Source organism: Neovison vison, chromosome 3, assembly GCF_020171115.1.
Source record: "Neovison vison isolate M4711 chromosome 3, ASM_NN_V1, whole genome shotgun sequence".
In the NCBI taxonomy this organism is placed as follows: domain Eukaryota; kingdom Metazoa; phylum Chordata; class Mammalia; order Carnivora; family Mustelidae; genus Neogale; species Neogale vison.
In genome coordinates this window covers 38,401,649-38,428,473 of record NC_058093.1, presented here as the reverse complement: position 1 = coordinate 38,428,473, position 26,825 = coordinate 38,401,649, and the positions used below count along the sequence as shown (strand labels likewise).

The 26,825-nt window shown below is 38.0% G+C and overlaps 1 protein-coding gene across 18 annotated transcripts in view; it reads left to right on the top strand.

Moving 5' to 3' along the window:
• Window positions 1–26,825, top strand: part of TRIP12 (thyroid hormone receptor interactor 12) — a 146,728-nt gene that overhangs the window by 92,283 nt on the left and 27,620 nt on the right. For 9 of the 18 annotated variants that reach the window (XM_044241781.1, XM_044241779.1, XM_044241788.1 and 6 more), the window contains 16 exons: window positions 5,203–5,351; window positions 8,152–8,187; window positions 8,270–8,365; window positions 9,283–9,375; window positions 9,579–9,740; window positions 12,032–12,100; window positions 12,188–12,353; window positions 14,812–14,929; window positions 15,050–15,209; window positions 17,011–17,164; window positions 18,308–18,536; window positions 18,845–18,963; window positions 21,236–21,443; window positions 24,208–24,308; window positions 24,529–24,703; window positions 26,068–26,209. In XM_044241781.1, the coding sequence (XP_044097716.1) occupies window positions 5,203–5,351; window positions 8,152–8,187; window positions 8,270–8,365; window positions 9,283–9,375; window positions 9,579–9,740; window positions 12,032–12,100; window positions 12,188–12,353; window positions 14,812–14,929; window positions 15,050–15,209; window positions 17,011–17,164; window positions 18,308–18,536; window positions 18,845–18,963; window positions 21,236–21,443; window positions 24,208–24,308; window positions 24,529–24,703; window positions 26,068–26,209 (2,177 nt within the window). The remainder of the gene's footprint in view (window positions 1–5,202; window positions 5,352–8,151; window positions 8,188–8,269; window positions 8,366–9,282; window positions 9,376–9,578; window positions 9,741–12,031; window positions 12,101–12,187; window positions 12,354–14,811; window positions 14,930–15,049; window positions 15,210–17,010; window positions 17,165–18,307; window positions 18,537–18,844; window positions 18,964–21,235; window positions 21,444–24,207; window positions 24,309–24,528; window positions 24,704–26,067; window positions 26,210–26,825) is intronic. The other 9 variants (XM_044241792.1, XM_044241789.1, XM_044241785.1 and 6 more) reach the window with 3 other exon arrangements.

The following is a 26,825-nucleotide window of genomic DNA, read 5'->3' as shown; positions in this document are numbered from 1 at the left end:
AGATAGTAACATGGTCACTTATTTGCTTTCTCCTACAATACAAAATTCCAGCTTAACACCAAAAGTAATATTATTGAGGTTTAATTTTTCAAGTTTTTGTTGTTGGCTGTTCTTGGGGACTCATTCTGTGGTCAAGTTTTGGTATTTTAAAGTCTCTTGAAATGACTCCTTCTCTTTATTCAGGCCTCCAAGTTGATTTGGTTCATTTGCTTGATTTTCTTTTAATTTCTGGAGGTTGCTTTTAAATTTTATCTTCAATTTTATCCTTATGGGATATTTACATGGTATAGAAAGTCTGATCTACAAATAAGGTTTATTTAGGGAAGTCTTAGCTTCTTTTGCTATTCCCTTTATTTATTTCCTCCTCCCACACAAATAGCCTTTGTTAATTTTATGGCTTGTCCTTCTGTTATTTACTTAAAACAAAAACAAATTCATATTATCTGCTTCACACTTCCTTTTTAAGATAGGAGGAGTAAGCTTTATACATTTTAGGTTGCCTTTAGTAGTATTTTGGTGATCCCCTTCCTATAGCTGCTACACATGGAAAGAGATACCAGATTCCTTTTAGTAGAGCTGCTTTAGTGCTCTGCTGTGGGGATGCATGGCTTTTCTATCATGTCTCCTCTTGGACAGTCAGGTATTTCCAGTCTTCGGTGTGTTTCAGCCAAACACCGCTTGCATATTTCTTCCTGTATTATGTTTAGGGTAGATTGTTGTAAATCAGCCTTATTGGAGCCATACCATTTTGCATTCCTTCCATCATGTGTAACGAACAGTATGGCGTCATTTTTTTTTTCTTCTTCTTACTTATTTGGCAGAAAGAGGGAGAGGAAGCATAAGCAGGGGGAGTGGCTGAGGGAGAAGCAGGTTCCCCATCAAGCAGGGAGCCCAACATATGGGGCTTGATCTTAAGGGATCAGGACGGGAGTCCGAGGCACTTGCCCAACTGAAAGTGCTTAACTGACTGATGCATTGAGGCACCATTTTTGCCACCTAGGCTCTCCCATGCTCTTGTTTTAATTTGTTTTACTTACACATGTGTTATAAACACAGTAAGACCTAGTTGTTGTTTTAGATTATCCATATTCTGTATTCCTTCGTCCATGTACACATCCCATTTTCAGTATTCTTAATTCCTTCCTGCAGTTTCTCTCCTAATCAGAGTTGTTTCCTTTCTCTGCAGAAGAACTTCTATTTTCGTGTGGTAAATGAGTACTAGTAATGATTTGTCTTTGCTTTTGAGAAGCCCTTGGTTTGCCTTAATTTTGAGGATACTTTTCCCAGGTATCAAATTCTCATTTTAGCACTTTGTGATGTCTTCTGTTGCAGAGTCTTACTGGTGGGGCGCCTGGGTGGCTCAGTGCGTTAAAGCCTCTGCCTTCGGCTCAGGTCATGATCCCAGGGTCCTGGGATCGAGCCCCGCATCAGGCTCTCTGCTCAACAGGGGGCCTGCTTCTCCCTCTCTCTCTACCGGCCTCTCTGCCTGCTTGTGATCTCTGTCAAATAAATTTAAAAAATCGTTTTAAAAAAAATTATAAAAGTCTTACTGGTGCCCTTTCAAGGCTGTGTCTTTTTTTTCCTCTGACTTCTTTTTAAGATTTGCTTCTTGGGGGTGCCTGGATGGCTCAGTTGGTTAAGAGTTTCCACTCTTGAACTTGGCACTCGGGTCACGCAGGGCTTGACCCCAGGCATTTGACTGACTGGACCACCCAGCCGCCCCTCTGCTTGATTTTCCTGCTTCTTCATACATCTAGTAGTTGTTTATGTGCTAGTCATTTTGTATAAAAGAACTGAAGCCACTCCAGATAACACTTTCCATTGTAAAGTTGTTTCCCCCTTTTCTGTATTGAAAAGGGTTAGGAGCTGATTATTTTGTTCGGGTCAGGCATCAGCTTGTTTAGACGAGAATGAGTTTTGTGTGACTCATTTCACCTGTGGCTCATCCCTCTTTGTGCCTTGTGATCCCCCTAGGGTTTTGATTGAGACCCTTGAAAGTCTCTGTCTACTTAGACTTGATTCATTATGCAGTTTGAAAATGCCACAGATGTCTTTGGGGTAGAACCCAGTGGCTGTGTATGTTTGAGGCAGGCCTCCTCCCTCTGTAGGGCCTTTGTCTTCTGAGCACCATGAGACTTAACAAGGTTTTGTTCTGTCTTACAAAAACTTCTAATTCAGCCCCAACCCTCTTCACAGCTCCAGAACTGGGCCGATGTTGGGACCAGTTCAGTCAGAAACAGCATCTTGGGGCTCCTGGGTGGCTCAGTGGGTTAAAGCCTCTGCCTTCGGCTCAGGTCATGATCCGAGGGTTCTAGGATCGTGCCCTCATCAGACTCTCTGCTTGGCGGGGAACCTGCTTCCCTTCCTCTCTGCCTGCCTCTGTGCCTACTTGAGATCTCTGTCTGTCAAATAAATAAATAAATAAAATCTTAAAAAAAAAAAAAAAAGAAAAGAAAAAGAAAAGCAGCATCTTCCTGTGACTCCCTTAAGTGCTCTGGGTTCTCTCCCCCATTCAGTTCAGCAGTTGGCACACTCCTGCCCAGGGGCCAAATTCAGCCTCCTGCTCGGTTTTACAGAGCCTGTGAACTAAAAGTGATTTTACATTTTTAAATGGCTGAAAAAATTTAAGAGTAATATTTTGTGAGATGTGAAAATTAAATGAAATTCAAATTGAAGTGTTTATTAATAGTTTTATTGGAATACAGCCACGCTTACTTGTTTATGTATTGTCTGTTCTGCTTTTGGGCTGGGGTTGAGTAGTTGAAAGCAACAGAGCCTGTGGCTTGCAAAGCCCAAAATACCTATGGCTCTTTATAAAAAATGTTTGCGTACCTTGATCTGTGATAGTGATTCTCAGACTATGGTCTGTAGCTTGCCTGGGGTTCCTGAAACCCTAATATTAAAGACATTAAAGCTAATATTAAAGCCATTGGTCAAAAGTCTAGTAATAATTGGTAAGGTTTTTCCTTTTCTACATTGCTGTTTGAATTTTGTTGATGTTTCAAAAGCTGTGGTTTGTAAAACTGTTAGTACATTTTTGAGAGAATCAAAGCAGTGGTTCTAGGTTCCGCTAGTAGCTGTTATATTCTTCAGTGCCAAGTGCTACTAGTGAAAATAATTTCAGTTTTATGTAAGGATGCCCTTGCTAAACAGAGTTACTAATTTTACTGTCTTTACCAAGTATATGTCTTTTTAGTAGTCCTTGTGAAAAAGCTGGACCTGAGTTTCACGTATTCTTCATCTCGAATAATGTTGCCACAGATTGAGTAGCCGCAGTGGTGGTCATACTGCTGTTTTATTTAATAAAGCTTGACATTGAAACAGTTTACAACAAAAAAATTATAATGCTGCTCATCACTGACATTTTCTGTTTTAGAAAATACGGTTTTCACAAAACTTTGTTTATATTAGTATGTAATGAATTAATGAGTATTTAAGTTTTTTCTCTCTTTAATGCCAGACACATTTGTAAATAAATACAAGTTAGCTATAAGCCACATAGACAAAGATGCTTTGGGGCTCCTGTGGTGTTTTGTTTTTATTTTGCTCCCATGGTTCTAAAACCAAAATTGATCAGAACATAAATTATGGCTTTTGCTTCTTATTGTCATTTTCAGTTGGTTTAAGGTTCTTTGGTATCTTATGACCATGCTAACATGATCTGTGTCCTAGAATTGCCAGCTTCCATGTTTATAAAACACCCAATGGATATGTTAGTTTTTCTTGTTTTCGGTGGTTGTGCTAGTGGGATATATGAACTGTTTCATTCATCCTTTGAAAGCAGATCTAGAAGCAACTGAGGGTTCTTCTGTTTCCAAGAGTTTATGTTCCCTTCATTTGTTTTGCCTTTCATTTCAGTGCAAAAATGATAGGCCTGATCTAAGTGGAACTCTTGTTTAGTTTGAAAATTTTTAAGATGGCAGCTATCTGAACTTGATGTTCTTGCAATATGTTTCTGGGTAGATTCTTCATCATGGTAAAGGTAGGTAGGCAGTAATAGTTATATGCAATTCGTTTGCCATAGTCTTAAATCTTGGAAGGATCACCATGTGTCCCCTTTGAAAGGCTATGCTTTTAGGAAGATCACTGTAACTTAATTGAAATAAAAATACTTCGGTTTTCATACGAATCCCGCCTTCATTGACAGTTTCTACACATCTGACATTTCTAAGCTGTCTAATGACTTGGAGAGGATAAATCCCTTATGCTGACAAGAACCTGTGAAGGTGTAGGAAGAGAAAGGGCTTGAAATTAGCATTAGCTATAATTTGGTGAACATTAATTATGGTTTCAGATAGGAAGGTGTTCATGAAAATTTGAAACACTTTTGTGGCCTTTATTTTTGAGTATGTTACCTAGATCACTGACCACAGCCTATCCCTGTAGGAGTTGAATCTTAGTGTTTTTCAGTTCTTTGGGCAATGAATTTGGGCCTTAAAAGTGGAAGTCATACGCAAAGGGAATGAGAGGAGGTGAATAAGCCAGTCTTTTGCTATTTTTAGAAGTACTGCATTCCAGGGGTGTCTGAGTGACTCAGTGGATTAAGCCTCTGCCTTTGGCTCAGGTCATGGTCTCAGGGTCCTGGGATCGAGCCCCACATCAGTCAGATTACCTGGTCGGCAGGGAGTCTGCTCTCTCTGACAAATAAATAAATAAAATCTTAAAAAAAAAGAAAAATACTGCATTCTCTCTACTCTCTTCTATCAGGTACATTGCTCTGTTTATCTTTATTTTCTTGCCATTCCACTGTTACCAGGATTCCATTTATTCTGAGCAGGACTTCGAGAGTATGTGGATTTTCGTTGAAGGCTGGTCATCACTTTTTAACAGGTGGTTATTCCTACAGAAGGCTTTTGCTTAGTCTGTATGTGTGAAAGTCACTCTGTCAGAGGTAACAATTTGTATTAGTCTTATGGATATCTTTTTGTTTTAGCTAGTAAGAGGCAATCCACTTGTTTCATTTTAAAAGAAAAATGAAAAGACAAAAATCAATAAATACTGTGAGATCAGTCTAAGTTAAGATAAATTCAGTCAATTTGTGTCTTGAATTATATCAGCAGCCTGTCTTAGCCCTAGTATAGACTTAGTCTTTCACTGGGATCAAAAGATAAGCAGCCCGCTGCCACATAGAGTCACACTTTATACCTACTAATAATTTCCTTAAATGTTTAAAAGTAATTATTTTTTCCCCTCCCTGTGAAGGCTCCAAAGCCCAACAGCTTCTGCAAGGACTGCAAGCAAGTGATGAAAGCCAGCAGCTCCAGGCAGTTATTGAAATGTGTCAGCTATTGGTTATGGGAAATGAGGAGACGCTGGGAGGGTTTCCTGTCAAGAGTGTCGTTCCAGCTTTGGTAAGAGTTTGCCCCTCATTTTATCTCAGTTCTCTGAACGTTGCTGAAGCATGATTATTTACACCGTTTGAACTAAGAGATGGTAGAGTGTGGCTTTGTGCTTTTATTTCATGCTTCTAGATCTTGGCAGTGATCGCTAATAATGAATTTGTAATTTTCTAAACTCCTACTTCTTGATACTTAAAATGACTGGTTTTATTTTATTATTTTTTTAATTTCTAATTTTTTTTTATAAACATATAATGTATTTTTAGCCCCAGGGGTAAAGGTCTGTGAATTGCCAGGTTTACACATTTCACAGCACTCACCATAGCACATACCCTCCCCAGTGTCCATAACCCCACCACCCTCTCCCGACCCCCTCTCCCCCCAGCAACCCTCAGTTTGTTTTGTGAGATTGAGAGTCTCTTACGGTTTAAAATGACTGGTTTTAAACCTTAAGTTGTTTGTTGCATTAGGTGATATCTAAACTTACATGCTCTCTCTTTTAAACTGGTGATACATGGGCAGTAATAAGCTGCTCCCTTGTGGCAGGTCTTTGTGGGCCACAAAGCTTTCGCGTTGTAATTGTGTGCAGCGGCAGAGCGTTCCAGCCACAAACCACGTGAATCCTTCCAGCTTAGGTTTTATGTTAAGTAAAAATATAAAGAAATGAAAGAAAACCTTTAGTGATGTTTTTCAGTACAGTCGTGAATTGATGTTTAGAATTTAAAAACATCTTAATTGCTTGAGCTTTTTAATGGGGCAAAAAGAGGAGGAGAAATTGCCACTACTAAATGTAGGCCCCTGAACACAGTAAGTCTTAAACAACAGCTTGGTAGTTTTCTTAGTTCAAGATTAAAAAGATTGGCTATATGGGAAATTAAGATTGAAGTCTGAGTGTAAAACAAAAGACTAACATAAACATCATGAATTTACTCATACAGCATATGAATATATTGGAAGTTAAAAACCAAGTATCATGTTAATAAGTTTTCGTTTACATAGCAAATAAAGTTGACAAAAACATGGTTGATGTGTCAGATTGTCTTGTTTGATCTCATTATCAGATTGTGGAGACAATTGAATGAAGCTCATTGAAACACAAGGTGATGCCATCTTTTGTTCTTGTTGGATGGCTCAGTTCTGGCAGGGTGAGAAAGGATGAACCAGTTTCTTCACTTTCTGTCAGGCAGACCTGGATAGTGTGAACTGGCACTTAACTATTACCACTTCCATTCTCGTGAGGGCTGGCATGTTGATTTCTGGATGTTCAGTGAAAGCAGTATTGATTTTTGTGTTAAATTTTGCCTGTGTCCGTATTCACACTCACCCTACCCATTTCCCTAGGAGCTGGTTTTGTTTCCTGAATTAAACCATCTTATTTTGTTGTTCTTGTTTATTGAAAAAATAACGAAGAACTAGGCTTATACTATGTAAGATACAGTTTTTATTAGTTGTATAAAGATGCTGTTAAAGCTGTGTGCAAATGTTGACACATAATCTGACATACTTGATTTGCTGGCCTTTGATTAGATTTAAGTGCTTCATCGACCTATGTAAGACAGCTCCTGCTAGTAATACTGACTATTGTTAATGAACTGGCCAGATTAATCTTCGATCAGAATTGAATATTGTGAATATGTATCCATCTGTCACCATTCACTTGTGTGACCCTGGTCATTTTTGTTGAAAAGGAATCTGTTAGAGCTGTTCCTCTCAAACATGGTCTTACAATGTTTATTCCATCTTAAGAATTGGAGAACTTGTTACTTTTCCTGTCAACATGACAACCCCTTTCGATCTACAGTGGGTATTTCAAATGACTGGTTATAGGTGATTTGAGTTCCATTGAACCCCAGATTGGGGTGTGTGTGTGTGTGTGTGTGTGTGTGCACGCGCGCACACACACACACAAAGTGATCAGGACCTCAGATATGTAGATGTACTTGACTTGACCTAGCATAATTCATAGCTGAGAAGGCACTCCTGTTAAATGAATATTGCATTAGAGTATCTGATGTTCATTATTAAATACATTTATTTGAAGTGTACTTTGTAACTTGAATTCAGTGCATTTAAAATTTCCCATTGAACTCTGAATGATTGCTTCCCCAGATAGGAAATTTCTTTGGTAGCTTTGGCTGCTTCAAGAGATTGGAGTACATACATAACCCTAGCGGTTTTGAATTTCTGCCTTTGAAAAACACGGCTAAAATCTGCTTATGGTCTTGTCCACAAGGGAAACTAAAAGAAATGCATGTAGACTCATTCATGTAGTTGTAGAATACGATGATTAATTTGGGTTTTAATTAGTGCATAGTTTCTGATGTGATAAGTAATGTGTTTGAGGACTTTACAGCTGAGTTAAATGGTGTTTAGCTCAGCTTGTAGAGAAGTTTATTCACAGGAGTTGAAATAGTAGTCTTGAATCTGTCTGTAGAGTTGTTAACAAATGCCAGTGCATTGATGATCTGTTTCTTTAGGTATTGAGTATTTACTGATGCCTGTTAAACAGGCATCTGAGAAAGGGGGCTAGAAGTACCAGAACAGTTGGTTGTAAGCCTTTGTTTTATGACCTGGATTGTGAGAGGTGATGATTATCTAGCACAGTTTCCAAGTCAAGAGCTATAATCTACATCCTGCCATCCTCAATATAATCATTTCTTGTGTACATATGCTAGGTTTTCACTTGGTACTATTTTTATAAGAATAAGGTCTTGACTAATACTTTCCATTTGAGTTGATGTAGAGGAAGAAACAGTTCTTCTAGGGATATAGATAGCTTCTAATAGTTTGTTCTCATCTTTTTTTTAAACAGATAACATTACTTCAGATGGAACATAATTTCGATATTGTAAGTATGTGGTGTATTTTTTTAAACACCCCAGATAAAATTTTGGGTTCTTATTGAGTGAAAGTGCTATTCTTATTTGTAGATGAACCATGCTTGTCGAGCCTTAACATACATGATGGAAGCACTTCCTCGATCATCTGCTGTTGTAGTAGACGCAATTCCTGTCTTTCTAGAAAAGGTAATCCTGCTTTTGCTCTGCTTGTTTGAAAGCAGGCCTAGGGGAATCAAGCTGAAGACTCTTGATTTCTGAATTCTAAAGTAGTACATCGAATTGTAAGGCCACCTTAAACAAAGACTTTTTAAAGGATTCATTTTCTTTCTTTTTTTTTTTTTTAAAGGATTCATTTTCTATTCATAGTATATTTTTTACCCAGGATGTCAGAAAGATAACTTTGTGTTTAGCACACCAGTAGTTTAAAGTTGACGCTAATAAAGCATTTATGGAATCATTTCAGTTAATAATTTTTAATGAGAGCATTTATCAAGAATATAAAATCTTTCAGAGAAGAACTTAAAGCACTTGATTAAAATAATCTCATAATTTCTAGAAAATATCCCAATGAGGTTGATAGCTATTTATACCCTCGTTTTACAGCTGAGACAAAGTGCTTGCTCAAGGTTATAAAGTGAGTCAGTGGAGAAAGGAAATTTTTTCATATGGTCTGTGGTAGGTTGTGTTTTGGTCTGTTCTAAGGGCCTTTTTCTTTTTAATGCATAATAAAATTTGCATTATCTGATAACCTTGAATATGGCATAAGGGTAAAACTTGAATTTTAAAATTTGTTATATAAAACAACCCATTTATTATAAATAGAAAAATTGAAAGTTATCTAATTGGATTTCGTTTATTCCCTATGTAAAACCTATTTTTCTGTGTCTTTAAAGAGAACAAGGTAGTTGGAAGGAAACTATATTTACTTGTTACAGCTTGAGCTCATAAATCACTGGTTTCCTATGGTGGTTTTCATGCTAGAGTTAGGGGCAGTGTATAGATTGATGGAATTAGCAAAAATACTGTGTTTATTCGTGTAGAAGATAAGCAGCTGGAAAAGCACTTGAGTGATGGCCTTAAGTTACCTATTTTTACGTTCCCAGCTGCAAGTTATTCAGTGTATTGATGTGGCAGAGCAGGCCCTGACAGCCTTGGAGATGTTATCCCGCAGACACAGTAAAGCCATTCTGCAGGCGGTAAGTGTTGCTACTGAAGGACTGTATTTCATTTCAAGTTGGATTTTAGATCCGCATTTGTGCTGGCTACTAGACTGCAGTTTCTGTAAGGTGCCCATGGTATTTCCAAAGTGATGTGCTAGACTTCTTACTCCTTTTTCTTTTTTTTTTTTAAATTGCTGTGAGAGGGTCTTTCTTCACTTTAACAGTTTTCTATATTTTAGGGTGGTTTGGCAGACTGCTTGCTGTATCTAGAATTCTTCAGCATAAATGCCCAAAGAAATGCACTAGCAATTGCAGCCAATTGCTGCCAGAGCATCACGCCAGACGAATTTCACTTTGTGGCAGATTCCCTCCCACTGCTTACCCAAAGGCTAACCCATCAGGTAAAACATGAACCTATTTTATGTGCCATAAAACATGTTTACTGTGTTTTTTAGAATGCCAGTTTTATCTAGGGTTTTAAATCATCCAAATGGATGTATAAATTGGAAATATTCTGATCCATGTGTTTTTATTTTCCTGCTGGGTTTTCCATTCGTGTACCATGCTAGGTTATTTTATATAATTTGATGGATTTACCCAAATGTGACAGCATTTCAGTATTTTGACTTTAAGGGATGAGTTTGTTATTTCAGCAAACATTGAGTGTTTTCACTCAATGTGTCATAGGATCAGAGTTTCCTTTAGGGCGATCATCTCTCCTCTAAGGCATTGGGTTCTGCAGGAAAAATTTGGAGGATGTGGGCTAAGATCAGAGATGAGATGACACTGCAGACTGACTGTTGGAAGTTGGAGAAGAGCAGAAACATTTATTTAGGTGATGGAATTGGCAGACAAGGTGATGGAGGATGAGAAGCAGGGCTTACAAAATCTGGTGTGGGGGGCAGTGAGTTAAGCCTTGTGGAGAAATTTGAATTTTCTTTTAACATAAATTGTCTTAAAATGTTGTTAATTGCTAAAAGGGTTTTTAGAAATCAGGCTCTTAAAATATTTATTTTATTTTGAGAGAAAGAGAGAGAGAGACCATGAACATGACTGAGGCAGGGGAGCGGTAGAGGGAGAGAGAGAATCTTGGGCAGACTCCCTGCTGAGCACAGAGCCATATATGGGACTCCATTTCACCATCCTCAGATCCTGACCTGAGCTGAAATTGAGTCAGGTGCTTAACCAAGTGAGCCACCCAGGCACCCCTAGAAATGGGGACTCCCAAATCAGCTTTACAAAGTGTGTTTAAAATAATCTCTGGATGGTTTGGTATAGAGAATATGCTCAATAGGGATTTATGTAAGAGAGCTACAAAAAAGATTATTAAGTCCCTGTGAAATGTTTTGCCTCTGAGATGATCAAGATACAAGTCATGCTATTCGTTGTTTGCTTACTTAATTTTAAAAACTTAGTAGACTTAAATAAATAAAATCTTTAAAAAAAAAAAAAAACTTAGTAGACTGAGGGTCCTGGGTGGCTCAGTAATGATTGTCTGCCTTTGCCTTGGGTCATGATCTCAGGGTCCTGTGTCCGGCTCCTTGCTCAGTGGGGAGTCTGCTTCCTCTCCCTCTGCTGTTCCCCACCCTTGTGTGCATGTTCTCTCTCTATTTCAAAAAAATTAATTAATTAAAAAGAAAAAAAGTTGGTAGGCTGCGATAACCTGTGCTTACTGTGTCTAGAAATGTATTCTGTAGTTGGGTGTGATTTCCATACTGTGTTTTGGAAAAAAGGGTGAGAATCAGAAGTTAAATTGTTGGGTGTGTTGTTTGTAGCACCCTTTATAGACTTAAGTACTGATAGTGAAGATATAGGGCTTTTATGATACCAGAATTATTCTCAATTTTGTATAAGCAAGCCAGTCTGGTTTTTATATCTGGAACCCATTTATCAGTTAGGAAAAAAAACACTATCAAAACACTTGTTAAACAGTTAAGTTGTTCTTATAAGGATATTTCTTGTTTTCTGAACGAGGCCTCTGTAATAGTGTTTCTAGATTGTTTTCATAGTGATTATAGCAAAATGACACCTATTTTCTCACATCATTGGTAAACCTCTGGTTCACACACACATATACTGAACTGTTTCCAACTTTTTAGTGTATACATGTTTTAAACGTTTCTGCTGCGAATGCTTTTTTATTTTTTATTTCTTATTTTTTTTAAAGATTTTATTTATTTATTTGTCAGAGAGAGAGGGAGAGAGAGCGAGCACAGGCAGACAGAGAGGCAGGCAGAGGCAGAGGGAGAAGCAGGCTCCCTGCTGAGCAAGGAGCCCGATGTGGGACTCGATCCCAGGATGCTGGGATCATGACCTGAGCCGAAGGCAGCTGCTTAACCAACTGAGCCACCCAGGCGTCCCGCGAATGCTTTTTTAGAATGATGTTTATCTTTGTTGTGACTTGTGGTTAAATATTGAAATTTACAGAAGCATAAAAGTTCCTTCATTTTTGCATATTTGCTCTTATTTATTGGGATCTTCACAGAGGAGAGAAGTTCTTTCAGTGTGAAGCTCTATGCTTTGAAATCATGATGTTATTAATTGTACCTTGCTTTGGTTCATTGGGTTTTCAAGCCTCACATCTTAGTGAACCGGCCTTGAGGAGTTTGAGGTTAGGAAGAAAATTAGGTAGTGATGTAAGACAGTGATATATTTTCTATTACTAAGCTTTATTTCTTCTATTAAAAAATAGGACAAAAAGTCAGTCGAAAGCACTTGTCTTTGTTTTGCACGTCTAGTGGACAACTTCCAACATGAGGAGGTAAGCCTTTATTCTTTGGTGGTATTTTCATGAAATTGTTAATTGTTGCGTCATGGTATAACAGTATTTTTTCTTTTGTTTGTGAAGAATTTACTCCAGCAGGTTGCCTCCAAAGATCTGCTTACAAATGTTCAACAGCTGTTGGTAGTGACTCCACCCATTTTAAGTTCTGGGATGTTCATAATGGTGGTTCGCATGTTTTCTCTGATGTGTTCCAACTGTCCAACTTTAGCTGTTCAACTTATGAAGCAAAGTAAGTGCTACTTTGTTGTCCACCTTCAGGCAGGAGAAGCGGGTTCTTAAAAAGTGTTTATTAATAAATACCGTCAATATAGGCAAGTAGAAGGACTTGTTAAAACCATGGACACTGGGGGTACCTGGGTGGCTCAGTGAGTTAAGCCTCTGTCTTTGGCTCAAGTCATGATTTCAGGGTCCTGGGATGGAGCCCCACATCGGGCTCTCTGCTCAGCAGGCAGCCTGCTTCCCCCCACCCTCTGCCTGCCTCTGTCTACTTGTAATCTCTGTCTATCAAATAAAGAAATAAAATCTTAAAAAAAAAAAAATGGACACTGGAGAATAAGGGAAGAAAACTTGATCCGTAGTAGTTTTGTGTGGGGACAGTACAGTAGTGCTTCCTGTGTACAATGCATAACATCTGCAGTATATTAAAAATTTATCCTTGGTGGTTCTAGGGCTAAAAATGCAGGCTCATTGCCTTCTCTCCAATAGTAATTATGTAGTGATGCTTCACTAGGGGAATACTGAGTTACGAGTAGTTGCCTGTCCTCTGCTTCCCCTTCTTTCTGCCCCTCTTAGAGTTTTCCCAGCAGTTTATCTGACTCCACAGTGCTTTCCTTCCTCAGGAATTTGGAACTTACTTGCACACATGACTCTCTCTCATCTTCGCTGCTTGAGTATTTTCTAGGCCCTTCTCAGCCTTATCCATCGATACAATTTTTGCACTGCTGTGTTGCTACTGCATTTCTCTCATAAACCTTAGATTTTGCAAGTTAATCTCATTAGACAGTGGGCTTCAGAAAACACCTGTATGTTAGGATTATTGCTTCTAGGGTGTTGATCCCATTTATACAGGATGCATTTAATGGTGGGTAATTTCATATTTTTAATTCTCATCTCTGAGGATATTACCGTGGGAGCCTAAGAGATGGTGTTCCCGGACAGAGAAGCCTCTGGCATCACTGTCTCAGATAAATATTTTTTACGTTATTTACATCTTTTATATTTAGTCACGTTTTTTGTGAATTGGCACATTGGCCCAGCATTTTGCAGGAAAGTAGTGTTGTTGAGCTGTTTTATTGAAAAGATTCTCTTAAAGCACTAATCACTCCTAAACTTGGCATTCCAGAGAATCATACGGCTTGTGTCATGAACAAAGTGAGAAGTTGGGGAAGGATGTAACTTTGTCTTGAGTAACGTCAGTGCATGCCCTAGGAGCCCTTTGAATTTTGCTGAGCCCACCATCTCCTGAAGTTTGAATCCAGATTATTTGTTACCATGTGTGGCACCACATTTCTCTAAAACAGTTTAGGAAATTGTTCACTGACTTGTTCTGCTTTACCATTTCGGACTTTTTTCCCCCTTAGGATGACTGTTCTCATCTTTGGCTTATTAGTCCATGATGTTTGCCGTACATTTATCACTTGGAGGCCACTAGACTTAGATTTTATTTGTTCAGCAGTAACACAAAGGAAGCATGTTGTCACCCTCTCATCTCTTTTTTTAAAAAAATTAAAGAATTCTTACAATGTAACTTAGCCGTGTATTCACATTTCTGAAGAGAGTTGGCAAGACTGTACTTCCTCAAGAAATTTAAAATAAATTTCTTAGTGAAATTATGTGGGGCAGCAATTTAACTATATAGGCTTTTGCCCAGATTAGTAGTGATACTTTGCTCCATAACAAAATTTAATGATTATTGCCAAAACATTTCAATGAAATGTTTTGTATTTTGCAAAGACCCAGTGCCATCTCTGTACCTTTTGTTAGTTGAATGACTAAATCTGTGGATAATGGGAACTTCCTCATGTTAGAGTGTTCTTGTGGGAGGCTGGTTTTCATGCATATTCCTCTATAAACTGATGTCTTCTGGCATTGGAAACTTAGGGTAGAGGATATGTTAATGACCTTTGTATTAGGTTGGCATGTTTGTCTTTAAGGTAATTAGTTACTTCCTGACCAGAGTATGGGTTACTTCCTGACCAGAGTATGGTAATATTTTGATGCTTATAATTTCTTTGTTTCATTGTGTTGACCACCCGTTTTCAGTATACTTAAACTAAAGGCAAATAAACTTGAATGGGGGATTAAAATGTACGTTGACTGCACTTTTGTACAAAGCACTGTGTTCTTCACACACAAATAAAACCAAAAACAAAATTTAAAAATTCCCAAATTGTCTGGTGTGGATTTTGTTTAAATGGCCAACTAGGACTCAGACTGAAGCCTTTAGAAAGAAAATTTTCATAAATTTCTTTTTTTATGTTTTCATTATAGCTCATTTGGCTTTTAAATTCCTATATATGGCATATTGCTGTATAAAAAAAATACCCTTTTTTTTTTACTTTTTATTCATGTATAGTTGACTGTAAGAAAATAATTCTGATTGTTTTCCCCCATAGGAATGATTGCCTTTTAAATGAGGTACTGTAACTAGTTTCATGGGTTTTTGGTTTCTGTTACTGGTTTTACAGACATTGCAGAAACACTTCACTTTCTCCTGTGCGGTGCTGCTAACGGAAGTTGTCAAGAACAGATTGATCTTGTTCCACGAAGTCCTCAAGAACTGTATGAACTGACATCTCTGATTTGGTAAAGATTGGGCTGATGATAAGAACTGTGGCTTATACGCGGGTATTTTACTTGAGAGATCTGTCATTTACTAATAGTTCAGGAAGCTACTTAATGAAATAATTGCACCTTTGTTTTCAGCGAACTTATGCCATGTTTACCAAAAGAAGGCATTTTTGCAGTTGATACCATGCTGAAGAAGGGAAATGCGCAGAACACAGATGGTGCAATATGGCAGTGGCGTGACGACCGAGGCCTCTGGCATCCCTATAACAGGATTGACAGCCGGATCATTGAGGTAGTAGTTTCATCGTACCGTTTAAATATATCTATTTTGGTGGCGAGTGGGTGTAGGGATGGAGTGGGGCGGTGGATATGTGTACTTAAATGTGCTCAATTTTGAATTAACTCAAGATTCTCTCATTTTGTCTCCTGAGAACAAGGTCCTCATTTCTGTTCAGGTCAACTGCTTCAGCTGCTAACTACCTGATTGACTTGGAGCAAGTAATTTAAGTTCTTTGTTCCATAGTTTCCTCATTTCTAAAAGGAAACATTGGAGTCAGGCTATACATTTTCAAAGCCCCTCTATTTCCCACCCAGAAGATGCCTCCCATAAACAAAGATTTGTAGACAAATAGCTCTTTGTCAGCATATTTTATAGAACAAAAACAAGGAAACAATTTTAGTATAAAAGTCTAGGTGACGAAATGGTTAAGTGAGTTTTTGATACCCACTAGCCTCAAATGTAGTCCACATGTTAATGGGATACATTTCAGTGACATAAAATGGGATATGGAAAAATGAACACAGTATTCAGAACTTTGTGACTCTTTGGGGCACTCAGCAAAATAAGAGGAATAATGAAAAGGAAAGGTGCACCAAAATATTTAGTGTTTTTCTATGAAGGTTTTATGTGTGATTTTTATTACTTTTGTTAACTTCCATATTAAGTATGCATTGAAATATTTCAGAAACTTTTCAGGTCAGCAAAATGGCCTTCAGTTAGGAAGTGTGGGTCACTGCATTATTTGGGACACCATGCATCATTTACTGGTATTTTCAATATGGGAGATAGCTTTAAGTCATACTATATTTTCTAATTTCAGTCTGTGATACTTGAATTTTTTTAAGGACATCACACTTGAAGAGACATTCTTCTTTAAAGATGTCTTCTACCATTAGTTTTTAAAAATGAAATTTTGAAAAAGAACTTTGAAACCATTGACTTCCGTTATAAAATCAGGAGTTCTTAAGACTTTAAGTTCCGAGCCAGCTTTCAGGAGGGAGTGAGGTGTAAGGGGTCTTGGCGTGTGTTCTTCACCTTAGTATATAAGCAGGCCATGGTCTCTACCATTAAGCTGCCTTCTTTTTAGCATTGTCCTGTTAATTGCATTTTCCCTGTTAGCTTACTCTCTTATGCTTAAGGAGTCCTGTCTTTGATTTAGCCTAAGAATTCCGTAGCCTGGACTGTTCTAAGAATGAGTATTCTATCACATCTTTTGACTGTCTTATCTCAAGCAAATAGTATTAATCAAAGCGTGTCGTTGTATTTATGTACTGTGCACACATGTACACCCTAGGGGTTACTCTCCTAGGTCCAGGTGTGTTGCTTTCAATCTTAGGAAAGTCTTTTTACCTAAGGATAATTTTGTAGAATCATTTTGTTTAAAGAAGATTTTGTGGGCTGCTAAAAATCTATGATGTAAATACTATTTTAACTTAAGAATTAGATACTAAGTTTTTTTCGGGTAATTATTTTTTTTCTATCAGCAATGTCTTAAAAGCTTTCTTAATATAAACGATGTCTTCCTTATGTCAGGGATTCTACATGACTGGATCTTCCATCAGGAATTGATCTGTATTTATATCTCCAGGGACCTTATAGAGTCTGTGGTGTATAATTGTGTTTAATTAAAAATGATTTATTAAATGAATGAGTTTTGTCTTGGCCACACTGTTAAATCTTCCATACTCTTTTACTTCACCATCTGAAACCTGATGAAATAAATATGTAAGTTAGCATTTATGGAGGGTCCCACTGTGTCTTAAGTTAATAAATTTCTCCATGTTTATATTCAAGGTTTCTCTCTCTTTGCTCTCAGGCAGCCCATCAGGTCGGTGAGGATGAGATAAGCTTGTCCACTCTGGGACGAGTTTATACTATTGATTTTAATTCTATGCAGCAAATCAATGAGGACACGGGAACAGCACGTGCCATTCAGAGAAAACCTAACCCCTTAGCCAATACTAACACTAGTAAGTACTTTTGAGTTAATAGTACTGTATTGTCATGTGAATAATATTTCTGATAAGTCATTATTTCACTGAGTGTCTTTATTAAGCTTAAAACCAATGTGTAGTGGTGATTAATTTGTTTGGTTTTTTTTTTTTTTTTTGGTCATGTTCTAACTGATTCATGAGCCAGCACTGCTGACATGGGACCCTCCACATTTTTTTCCTGGTCTCTGATTTTGTAGTGTCCTGGGCTCCGTCCGGAATTGGCCCGTGTTGTTTTTTGTTTTGTTTTGTTTTTTAAAATCTGATCCTCTTATTCCTCTTACACATTTAGATCCACACACACCTATCTGCTTAGTTCTTTACAACCTTTTTTGTTACACGTTCCTATCAAAATTCTCTTCTTCACTAATGAAGAATAGTTTTTTTCTGTTTAGGTTTCTGACATTTGTCTCTGTCCTTGGGGATTCAGTCTCTTGCTTTGCACCTCTAGTGTAGAGTGCAGGGGTCAGCGGACTTCTGAGAAGGGCCAGATAATAAATGTTTAAAGCTTTATGGATTGTACAGTGCTTGTACTGCATACCGCCATTATAGCGCAAAACAGCCATATAAAAAAAGAGAAAGAAATGTATGTGGTCATGCTCCAGTAAGATACCCCCCGCCTACCCAAAAAAAAAAGAGGAGCTGGGCCAGATTGGGCCTTTCGACCATACTTTGCTTATTCCTGGTCTAGAGCTTGCTTGTTTATCACTGTATTTCCCCTGAACCTTGTTTCCTCTGAGAAAAGCCACAGATCATCTTGTTTTTCCATAGCTTCTAGTCACATACCTACTGTCCATTTTGTGAACTTTGTTTATTTCTTACCAGTGGTTTAGCTGGCTAATACTGAAATATCCATGGTATTTTGTTGAACACATGCTATTAAAACAAGAGGTACACTGCGCTGATACCTTGTTCTTTCTAGCTGGCTCAGTTTTGCCTTAATGCTGTCTTTGGTGTCTTTGTGGATGCCAGGTGATTACATTACATAAATTAAGGTCTTTTTTTTTTTTTTTTTTAAATAACATTTCAAATAATTACAGTAAGTTGAAGGCTCTGTTGTTTACTTTTTTGAATTTGTGAGGTCTGTAAGTTTAGAATTGTACTTTTTTTTTTTTTAAACAGGTGGATATTCAGAGTTAAAGAAGGATGATGCTCGAGCACAGCTTATGAAAGAGGATCCGGAACTGGCTAAGTCTTTTATTAAGACATTATTTGGTGTTCTTTATGAAGTGTATAGTTCCTCAGCGGGACCTGCGGTCAGACATAAGTGCCTTAGAGCAATTCTTAGGATAATTTATTTTGCGGATGCTGAACTTCTGAAGGATGTCCTGAAAAATCATGCTGTTTCAAGGTGTGTTCATGAAAATAGTAAAACATTGTAGAAATTCAAGTCTCTGCAAGTAATCTCAGCAATCTTTCAAGTAATAATGTAGAAAAAAAATTGCATAAAACAGTTCATTTGTAATGTCTTGAGGCCTTCATTGTCTCTTTATATTTATACACACCTTGAGAAGGAGAAATGCAAACATTAAGCATTTAAGACAAATTTCAGTTGTTTTCACAGTGAAAATACATTGCTCTCAAAATTAAAGTAGTATGGCCAAAAATAATTCTCAAGTTCAGACAGATGTTTTATATGCGAATGCTTTCTTTTTTTAGTCACATTGCCTCCATGCTGTCAAGCCAAGACCTGAAGATAGTAGTTGGAGCACTTCAGATGGCAGAAATCTTAATGCAGAAGTTACCTGATATTTTTAGTGTTTACTTCAGAAGAGAAGGTAATGTCATTCATGATAATTAATTAATGGTTAATCTTTTAGTCTAAATAGTATTTCAGTAGCCGTATAGCTTTAATTTAGAATAAAAATTAAACTTCAGTCTTTTACATAGGAAGTTTTCATGCTTGTAACTTAACGTACATCTAAAGTGTGTCTTCTGTAAAATCTGTTAACTGATGTTGTGTGAGATTAACAGGCGGATGATAAACACTGTTACGTTTTAGTGATCTGAGTGTTCATGGGCCAGAAGCAATCCTTGACGTTCCTTTTCATGTGGATAATGTGCACCTGCCCATAGAGATGCTTGAAAAAGTCAAGGGTTCACTTGCTTTCCCAGTGAATCCCATTAGTAGATCAGAACACTAGTAAAGAGGATTGTTACTAACTTCCTTGGGTTTAGTTTCCTAATTTGAGGAATTTGAACATGGATGTCAGTCTTGGAGACATAGTACTTTTCCATTCTCTTTTTGAAGATCACAGAGATGAAACCGTATTGCTCATTTGGGTGTTTTATCCTTTTCAAACATGCCAAGATATTAAAGGGGTTCTTTCTCATCAACAAATCTCTTTATGGCTCTTTTGGTCTTTGAAGATACTTTGGTCTTGTGTGAGGACACAGGAAATAATGGTGTTTTACCCTCAAGTAATCCTTCTTAGCTTCACCTTCCATCTTATTAGCAGTCCTGGTTCTTTCTGCATATGGTCTATTACTCTTCTTTCATCACCTTACACTGGCTCTGTTTCTCGTCGCATCTCAAGAGTCTGTAGTCATGCTAATGTCAGAGTATTAAGTGGAAAGAGGTCTTCACTATTTCTTACTAGTTCTGTTTAAATAAGTTTTTTTAAAATCCCAACTCTACATATTTACATGAAACAGAAGGCAAACTCTGTTGTTAGCAGATGGGTGCATTTATGAATAGATAACTTCTTTGATCACATAGATTGTGTTCTTTTCAGCCTTGGATTATTTTTAATTTGCATTCTGTGTTTTGGTTTTCATGATCTGTATTAGTTGTTTGCTTTAGTATTACCTTTCACATCTATTTCATCTTTCTGATTTGGAAGTATATCAGAATATGTCTTTTTCTCACAGTGATTTTTTTTTTTCTTTTTACATTTACAGTACCATTATGCCATCAGATTGGAATTTCCATCCCCCCAAATTTACATAGTATATACAGTATGAGGTTTATGGAGGAGTTTTGATTAGTTCTCTACTTTGCATCTGGCTAGATATACTATTCTTTTAGGTTCCTCTTAAATGTCATTTATTCCTGGGGACCTCACCTTCCTTTCAGAGTCTGTAGGGTACTGATTGCTGTGTGCTCTGTCAGAACTTACTTTCTAAAGGACAGTTTAGTTTTTATGTGTAATTTCTTACATTGTTTTGTTTTCTCCCCGATAACTGCCTGAGTCCATTTTTCTCACCTATGGCCATATTCTTAGTATCTAGCACCCAGTCTGTCATGTTACTGCTGTAGATATTATTTGTGGAATATGAATGCCTCAAGTTTGATTTCATTCAGACATTTTGTGTTTTGCTGTGTTTTTGTGGTTTTTGTTTGTTAGTTTGTTTTAAGAATGCTGATGGAAAGCTCTGGACTGTTTCCCAGAAAAAAAAAAAAAAAAAAGTGAATGTGTGAACATGCATTCATACATTCACACACACACCTTGGCATACAGTTGTTCTTGGCAACTACCCCCCACTCCCCACCACCACTGTCCACCATGTGCATTCTCCTGTGGTTCTAGCCCAGATGGGAACCTCTGCCTTGTAAGTTGTTGTTTAGCTCCCCTTGTCTCCTGCGAGGATGTGAAAAATCACCATCCTTGGATTGCTGGTGTTCTGTTTTGGTCAGTGGTGTTACTGTGATCTTGTCTCACTGTGCATTTGAAGTCAGCTTACAACTGTAGTGAGTCTTTCTCTCCTGGCTATCAAGCCACAGGAGCACTACTGCATTTTTGTTGTTCATTGTTTTTATTATGGTATTTTGAATTTCCAGTAGAACTTTATGTGCAACTCTGTTAAATTTCCTGTGATCACATTTTGAATTTAGATCTCTTTATTTAATGTTGAATTTGCCTCCTACTTTCCAGAATGGAGTCAAGTCCAAAACCCTGGCACCTAAGTCATCATGCTCCACCTTACCCCCTCCCTCATTTGCTGGATGCTTTTAATTCATTCCCCGTGAATCAGTGTTAGTGTTTAGATTCTGTAATCGTGGGGAAGTGGTCTTGGTTAAAACTGACTGTTAAATCTGTTACTACATAGGTGTAATGCATCAAGTAAAACACTTAGCAGAATCAGAGTCTTTGTTGACAAGTCCACCAAAGGCATGTACGAATGGGTCGGGATCCTTGGGGTCCACGACGTCAGTCAGCAGTGGAACAGCCACGGCCGCCACTAACGCCACGGCTGACTTGGGGTCCCCGAGCTTGCAGCACAGCAGAGATGATTCTTTAGATCTGAGCCCTCAAGGGTAAGTCAGAGTTTTGTGCTGATTTTTATGCTCTTTGCCTTTACCTGTGTCCTGGTACCCGAGATTCACACAGGGAATAAAATGGTGAAATATTAGAGAGGACACTTTGTGTTTTCCCATCCTGTTTAGTTCGATGTTTAACAGGCATGGGAAGAGACCGAACACTTATGGGAGAGCCACTCTGTTGAGCCGTGCTTAGGAACCACAAGAGATACTAGGTATTTCCAGTGTCATATCAGGGAAGTGAGGCTCAGGAAACTTTCTGAGTGAACTAATTGAGAAGTCAGTGATGAGCACAGTGTCACACACTTACTTTACAGACGTAGGATTTGAACCCTCATATTTAATGGCATATTTACTGCACTGTTGCATACATACCAACTTCAAGACATCTAGATAGTGAGATAGAAATATTAAACATGGAGTTTTTTGAACTCTACAAGAAAAAACCCGATTTCCCATTCATTTTTAATTGGCAAAGGGCAACTTTGCTCTTAATAAAAGAAATTGGGAGTTCTTAAAATAGGTCTGCTTCCACCTCGCTACTCCTTTATTGTACTGTGCTTCTGAGAACATTACCAGACCCTCATTTTAGTTTTCATTTTGTTGTGATGAAACAAATTACACTCTGGAAGTGTTGTTGTTTCTTTGACAACTCAGTATTGCTATATGACGCACATGATCAATAGATTCAGTTCTGGAATTCAGAGTGTAGTTAGTGTAATACTCCTTCCTGCTCCTTTTAAGGTGTAACATAGATTTGGGTAAAACATACTGTACTTGATAAATGAGGTCCAAACATTTAATCCTGTCAACTGCAAGGTGGTCTTGTCCTAAGAAGCTTATCTTGCTCAGGATTCCAGCTCCTTTTGGTGCCACCTGGTGGCACTTGTCCTCTCTAGCTTAAATAAGAATTTTGGCAATTCTGGGACTTGGGCTGCAGATTGAGACTTCTGACACAGTGGCTGTTATTTTAGGAAGCCTCTTAGTTTGGGTGATACCTAAGTCAGGGGCCCAGTCCAACGGGATTGAGCCTGGGCAATATACTGGGGATCCTTCACCTTCTCTCTTTTCAAGTTGGATTTGCCTTGCCTTCCTCTCTTTTCCCTTCCTCTCCAGAATGACTTCTTGTCCCGGCTGCTATAGTAACTTGTGTTACTGCAGGGTTTCACTCTCTAGCGCAGGCGTGGTGCCTGAGACATCAGGTGCTTGGTGAAATGTGATGCAGCTCAGACAAATGCGGTATTTCTGAGCCGCTTAAAGGAATTAGAGTTCATTATAGTTTCTATAGTTGAAAATTCTAAAAAAAATGAGGGAAAACTTCTACTAAAGTTTTAAGCAGTTCCATTCCTTTGTAATATGCTTTCAAATAAAGAAAAGTTCATGTAAATTTGTGAAGGGGGAATCATTTAGTTGTGTTTGAAAGTTCATTTGTCCTTGGGGTGCCTGAGTGACTCGTTTGTTCAGGTATTCAACTCTTGGTTTTGGCTCAGGATCGAACCCCATGTCAGGCTCCATGCTCAGTGCAGAATCTGTGGGAATATTTCTTTCTCTCCTCCCCCCACCCCCCCTCACCTGCATTCTTTAAAATTGAAAATTCTTTAAAATTCTTACTCTTTAAAATAAATAAATCTTTAAAGAAAAAAGTTCACTTGTCTTGATTGTGAAGCATAAACATTTGTTTGTGATCTTAATATACATATCAGATGTTAGAAGTCCTTTAAAGGGTTTTTTATTTTTGTTTTTCTGGGGTTTTTTGTTTGTTTGTTTGTTTTTTCTAATTTTATTTGGGTTGCAGACCAACTGAACCAGAACCTTTTTTTTTTTTTTTAAAGATTTATTTATTCGAGAGAGAGAGTGCCCTAGCACAGGGTTGGTGGGGGAACAGAGGGAGAGGGAGAGACCAACTCAAGCTGACTGCATGCTGAGCGCGGAGCCCAACACAGGGCTCGAGATCATGACCTAAGCCAAGAGTCGGACACTCAATTACTGCCCCACTCAGGAGCCCGAACATTTTTTCCATATTAAGTAGTTTTGTTATTCTGAGAATCTATTGATATTTCAAACTACTTCTACTGTTGTTAAGAATATTAAAAATAAGACAAAGTCTGTGTGTGTTCTGTATCAGGTATTCTAATTCAAAACAGGTTATTCACACTATGACTTAATAGATTTGTTTATAGGTAATTCTGAGTAAAAAAAAAATCACTAAACTATTTATAAATGCATTCATTTAGGATGTTACTGTATTACATACCGTGAAAGTACTTTGGGTAGTATCAGGAAAGTGTCTTTAACACTCAGAGTCCTGTTGTATATATCTTATTCTTGTCATTTAACTTAGGGAAGAAATATGATAATCAGATTTAACATTCTTTTTCTAGTTTGATAGCACAGTTCTTTTTAGTATTGCTTCTTTGCATCCTAAATTTGTTCTTCATACTTTTCTGTATGTGTACAACATTTTATAGTAAGAGTTTTAACACAGAATTAATCAGATACTCTATTTGGTTTTACTTTTTTTAGTAGTTCAGTGTAGTCAAATAAGCTCTTTTTCTGGATTAATCATTTTTTGTGTTTCTAGACCTCTAGAACACGGCTAGTGCAGAGTCTGCATTAAATAAGTAATCATAAAATGAAGAATACCCTTTTATGGCAATATTTTACAACTCCTTGTTTCTGCCATTTTAGCTTGCTTTTCAATGAGCGATGATAATAAAGCGTGGTAATTGCTAAACTTATCCCATGTTTTCCTATGTGATAGTCGATTAAGTGATGTTCTAAAGAGAAAACGACTGCCAAAACGAGGGCCAAGAAGGCCAAAGTATTCACCTCCAAGAGATGATGACAAAGTAGACAATCAAGGTAATTGCTTTGGTAATGTGGTGGGCTGCAGAGGGAAGGACAGTAGCAGTGAGAGGCATGTACTTCTGAAAGCTCTTGACAGCTTTTAAACACACCTGGGTTTCCTGAACAGTTGTTTCAGTAAATTCATCTAGTATTATAAACAGGAATGTTAAAATTTGGTTGGTTTCTCATCAGTATGCTGAGATGACTTAACTCTCATTCCCGCTTCTTTTCATAGCTAAAAGCCCTACCACTACTCAGTCACCTAAGTCGTCTTTCCTGGCAAGCTTGAACCCAAAAACGTGGGGAAGGTTAAGCGCACAGTCCAACAGCAACAACATTGAACCAGCACGAACTGCGGGAGTTAGTGGTCTTGCCAGGGCCGCCTCAAAGGACACCATATCCAATAATAGGTGAAGTGGGGGAATTCTGTATTACTTTTGTTCTGAGATTAGTGAAACACTACATTCTTGCAGTCAACACATTTACTACGTGAAGATGAAACAGAGCCTTTCAATTTATGCTCAGAAATGGCATTGCTCAAGAATGGAGCAGATTTCTTAGTTTTTGAACTCTGGCTTTTTCCTAAATTCAGTCACACTTTAAAACCATTTCAACATTTCTGGTTGGGAGTTACCATATGTTCAAAACCAAACATGGAACCTGTTCTTTAGTTTTGTTCTAGACAAGGGAAAGCTGACGTATTTTTTATGTGCACACACAGACTCCCCCTTCTATGATACCCTTCTTTCCACTACCCTTTACAGTGGAACTCAAGGACCCTAGAGTGGAGGCTTGTTTGTTCTAAGCTATTTAGAATTGTATCAGCTAAACTTTCTCACATACCAGTCTTTGGCTGTTTTTGTTTTGCTTGTTTGTTTTTTGTATTTTAATTTTTTATCTTTTCAGTGTGTGGCTTTGAAAAAAAATTTTTTTTTCAGCCCTTCTAAGTTGTTTTACTTAGTTTTTTGGTCTCTGGTTGTAACACCAACAAGGATTACTTCCTCTGCAAAGAAGAAATTTTTAAAAATCAAATGCCCGACTGGGTTAAGAGATAGGCTTTTGTGTGGGGGTACGGGTGAATTTGTTTGGTTGTTTTCCCAATTTTGGTTACTAAGAAAATAAGCAAATGTATATCTAAAGCCATCAGAATTTGTAATTTAAATAGCCACGTCTCAGCTAATAGCACAGGTGCAGGTTCCTGGTCTGTAGTTCTTCAGTTTAGTTCTCCAAGGAACAGGATAAAGGACAAAGCAGGTATGTCTGTACCTAATGAAGCAGCCGTGTAGAGTTAGGGGTAGAGTTCCCAAGAAGGTAGAACTTTTTGTATATTCTTCATGTAATGATCTGAATTATAGTTTAAGTACATGAGCATTTCTCTACTATACCTTAGCCCATTTTGAAAATGACACTTAGGGGCGCCTTGGTGGCTCAGAGGGTTAAGCCTTTGCCTTCGGCTCAGGTCATGGTCCCAGAGTCCTGGGATCGAGCCCCACGTCAGGTTCTGTGCTCAATGGGGATCCTGCTTCTCCTTCTCTCTCTGCCTGCCTCTGCCTACTTGTGATTTCTCTTTCTGTCAAATAAATAAATAAATGATCAATCTTGGGGGGGGAAGAAAGAAAGAAAATGACACTTAATTTGATTCATCTGAATTTTAGAAGCATAGGTGGAAAATGGTTTTAAATGTAGCAGCTATTTGCCTTTGATATGGAGTTATAATTGAAATCCTTTCTATACACGGAGACTAAAGTTAATATCTTGTTTTTCCTTCTTGCAGAGAAAAAATTAAAGGTTGGATTAAGGAACAGGCACATAAATTTGTAGAGCGTTATTTCAGTTCTGAGAACATGGATGGAAGCAACCCTGCGCTGAATGTCCTTCAGAGACTTTGTGCTGCAACTGAACAACTCAACCTCCAGGTACCACGTGGGCCGCACCGTGTTGGTCCTTCGTCATCTTTTCCAGCATCTCTTCTGTCTTCCTGTCCTTTCCTTGATGACTCTGACTTTCCATGAATTTTGTTGTCCTAGATAGCTTTGTCGCCAGACATGTACCTTTAGCACTGACTTAGCTGTAACTTGTCCATTAACTTTTGTCCTTCATTATTTTATCATTAACTATACTAGGAATCTCATCTTTGACTTTATTCTCTTCTCATCTCCCCCCCCCTTTTAAAGATTTATTTAGAGAACACATGCATATGAGTTGGGGGAGGGACAGGGCCAGAGGGCCAGCAGATCTCAAGCACACTCTGCTCTGAGCGTGGAGCCCGACGGGGAACCCATTCTCACGAACCTGAGATCATGGTATGAGCCCAGATCAAGAGTCAGAGGCTCTGATTGAGCCACCCAATCTGTCACATTAATATTTCTTGACCAAAAAAAAAACTTGAGAGAAATGTCCCACAGGTACATCTCAACTGTGGGTATTAGAATTGATGGAGGACCCTCCTTAACCCCTCATCCACATGGATCTGATAGTACTTGGATAATAATAATAAGCCTTTTATATTTCATCTGATTCTTAGCCTGTTTA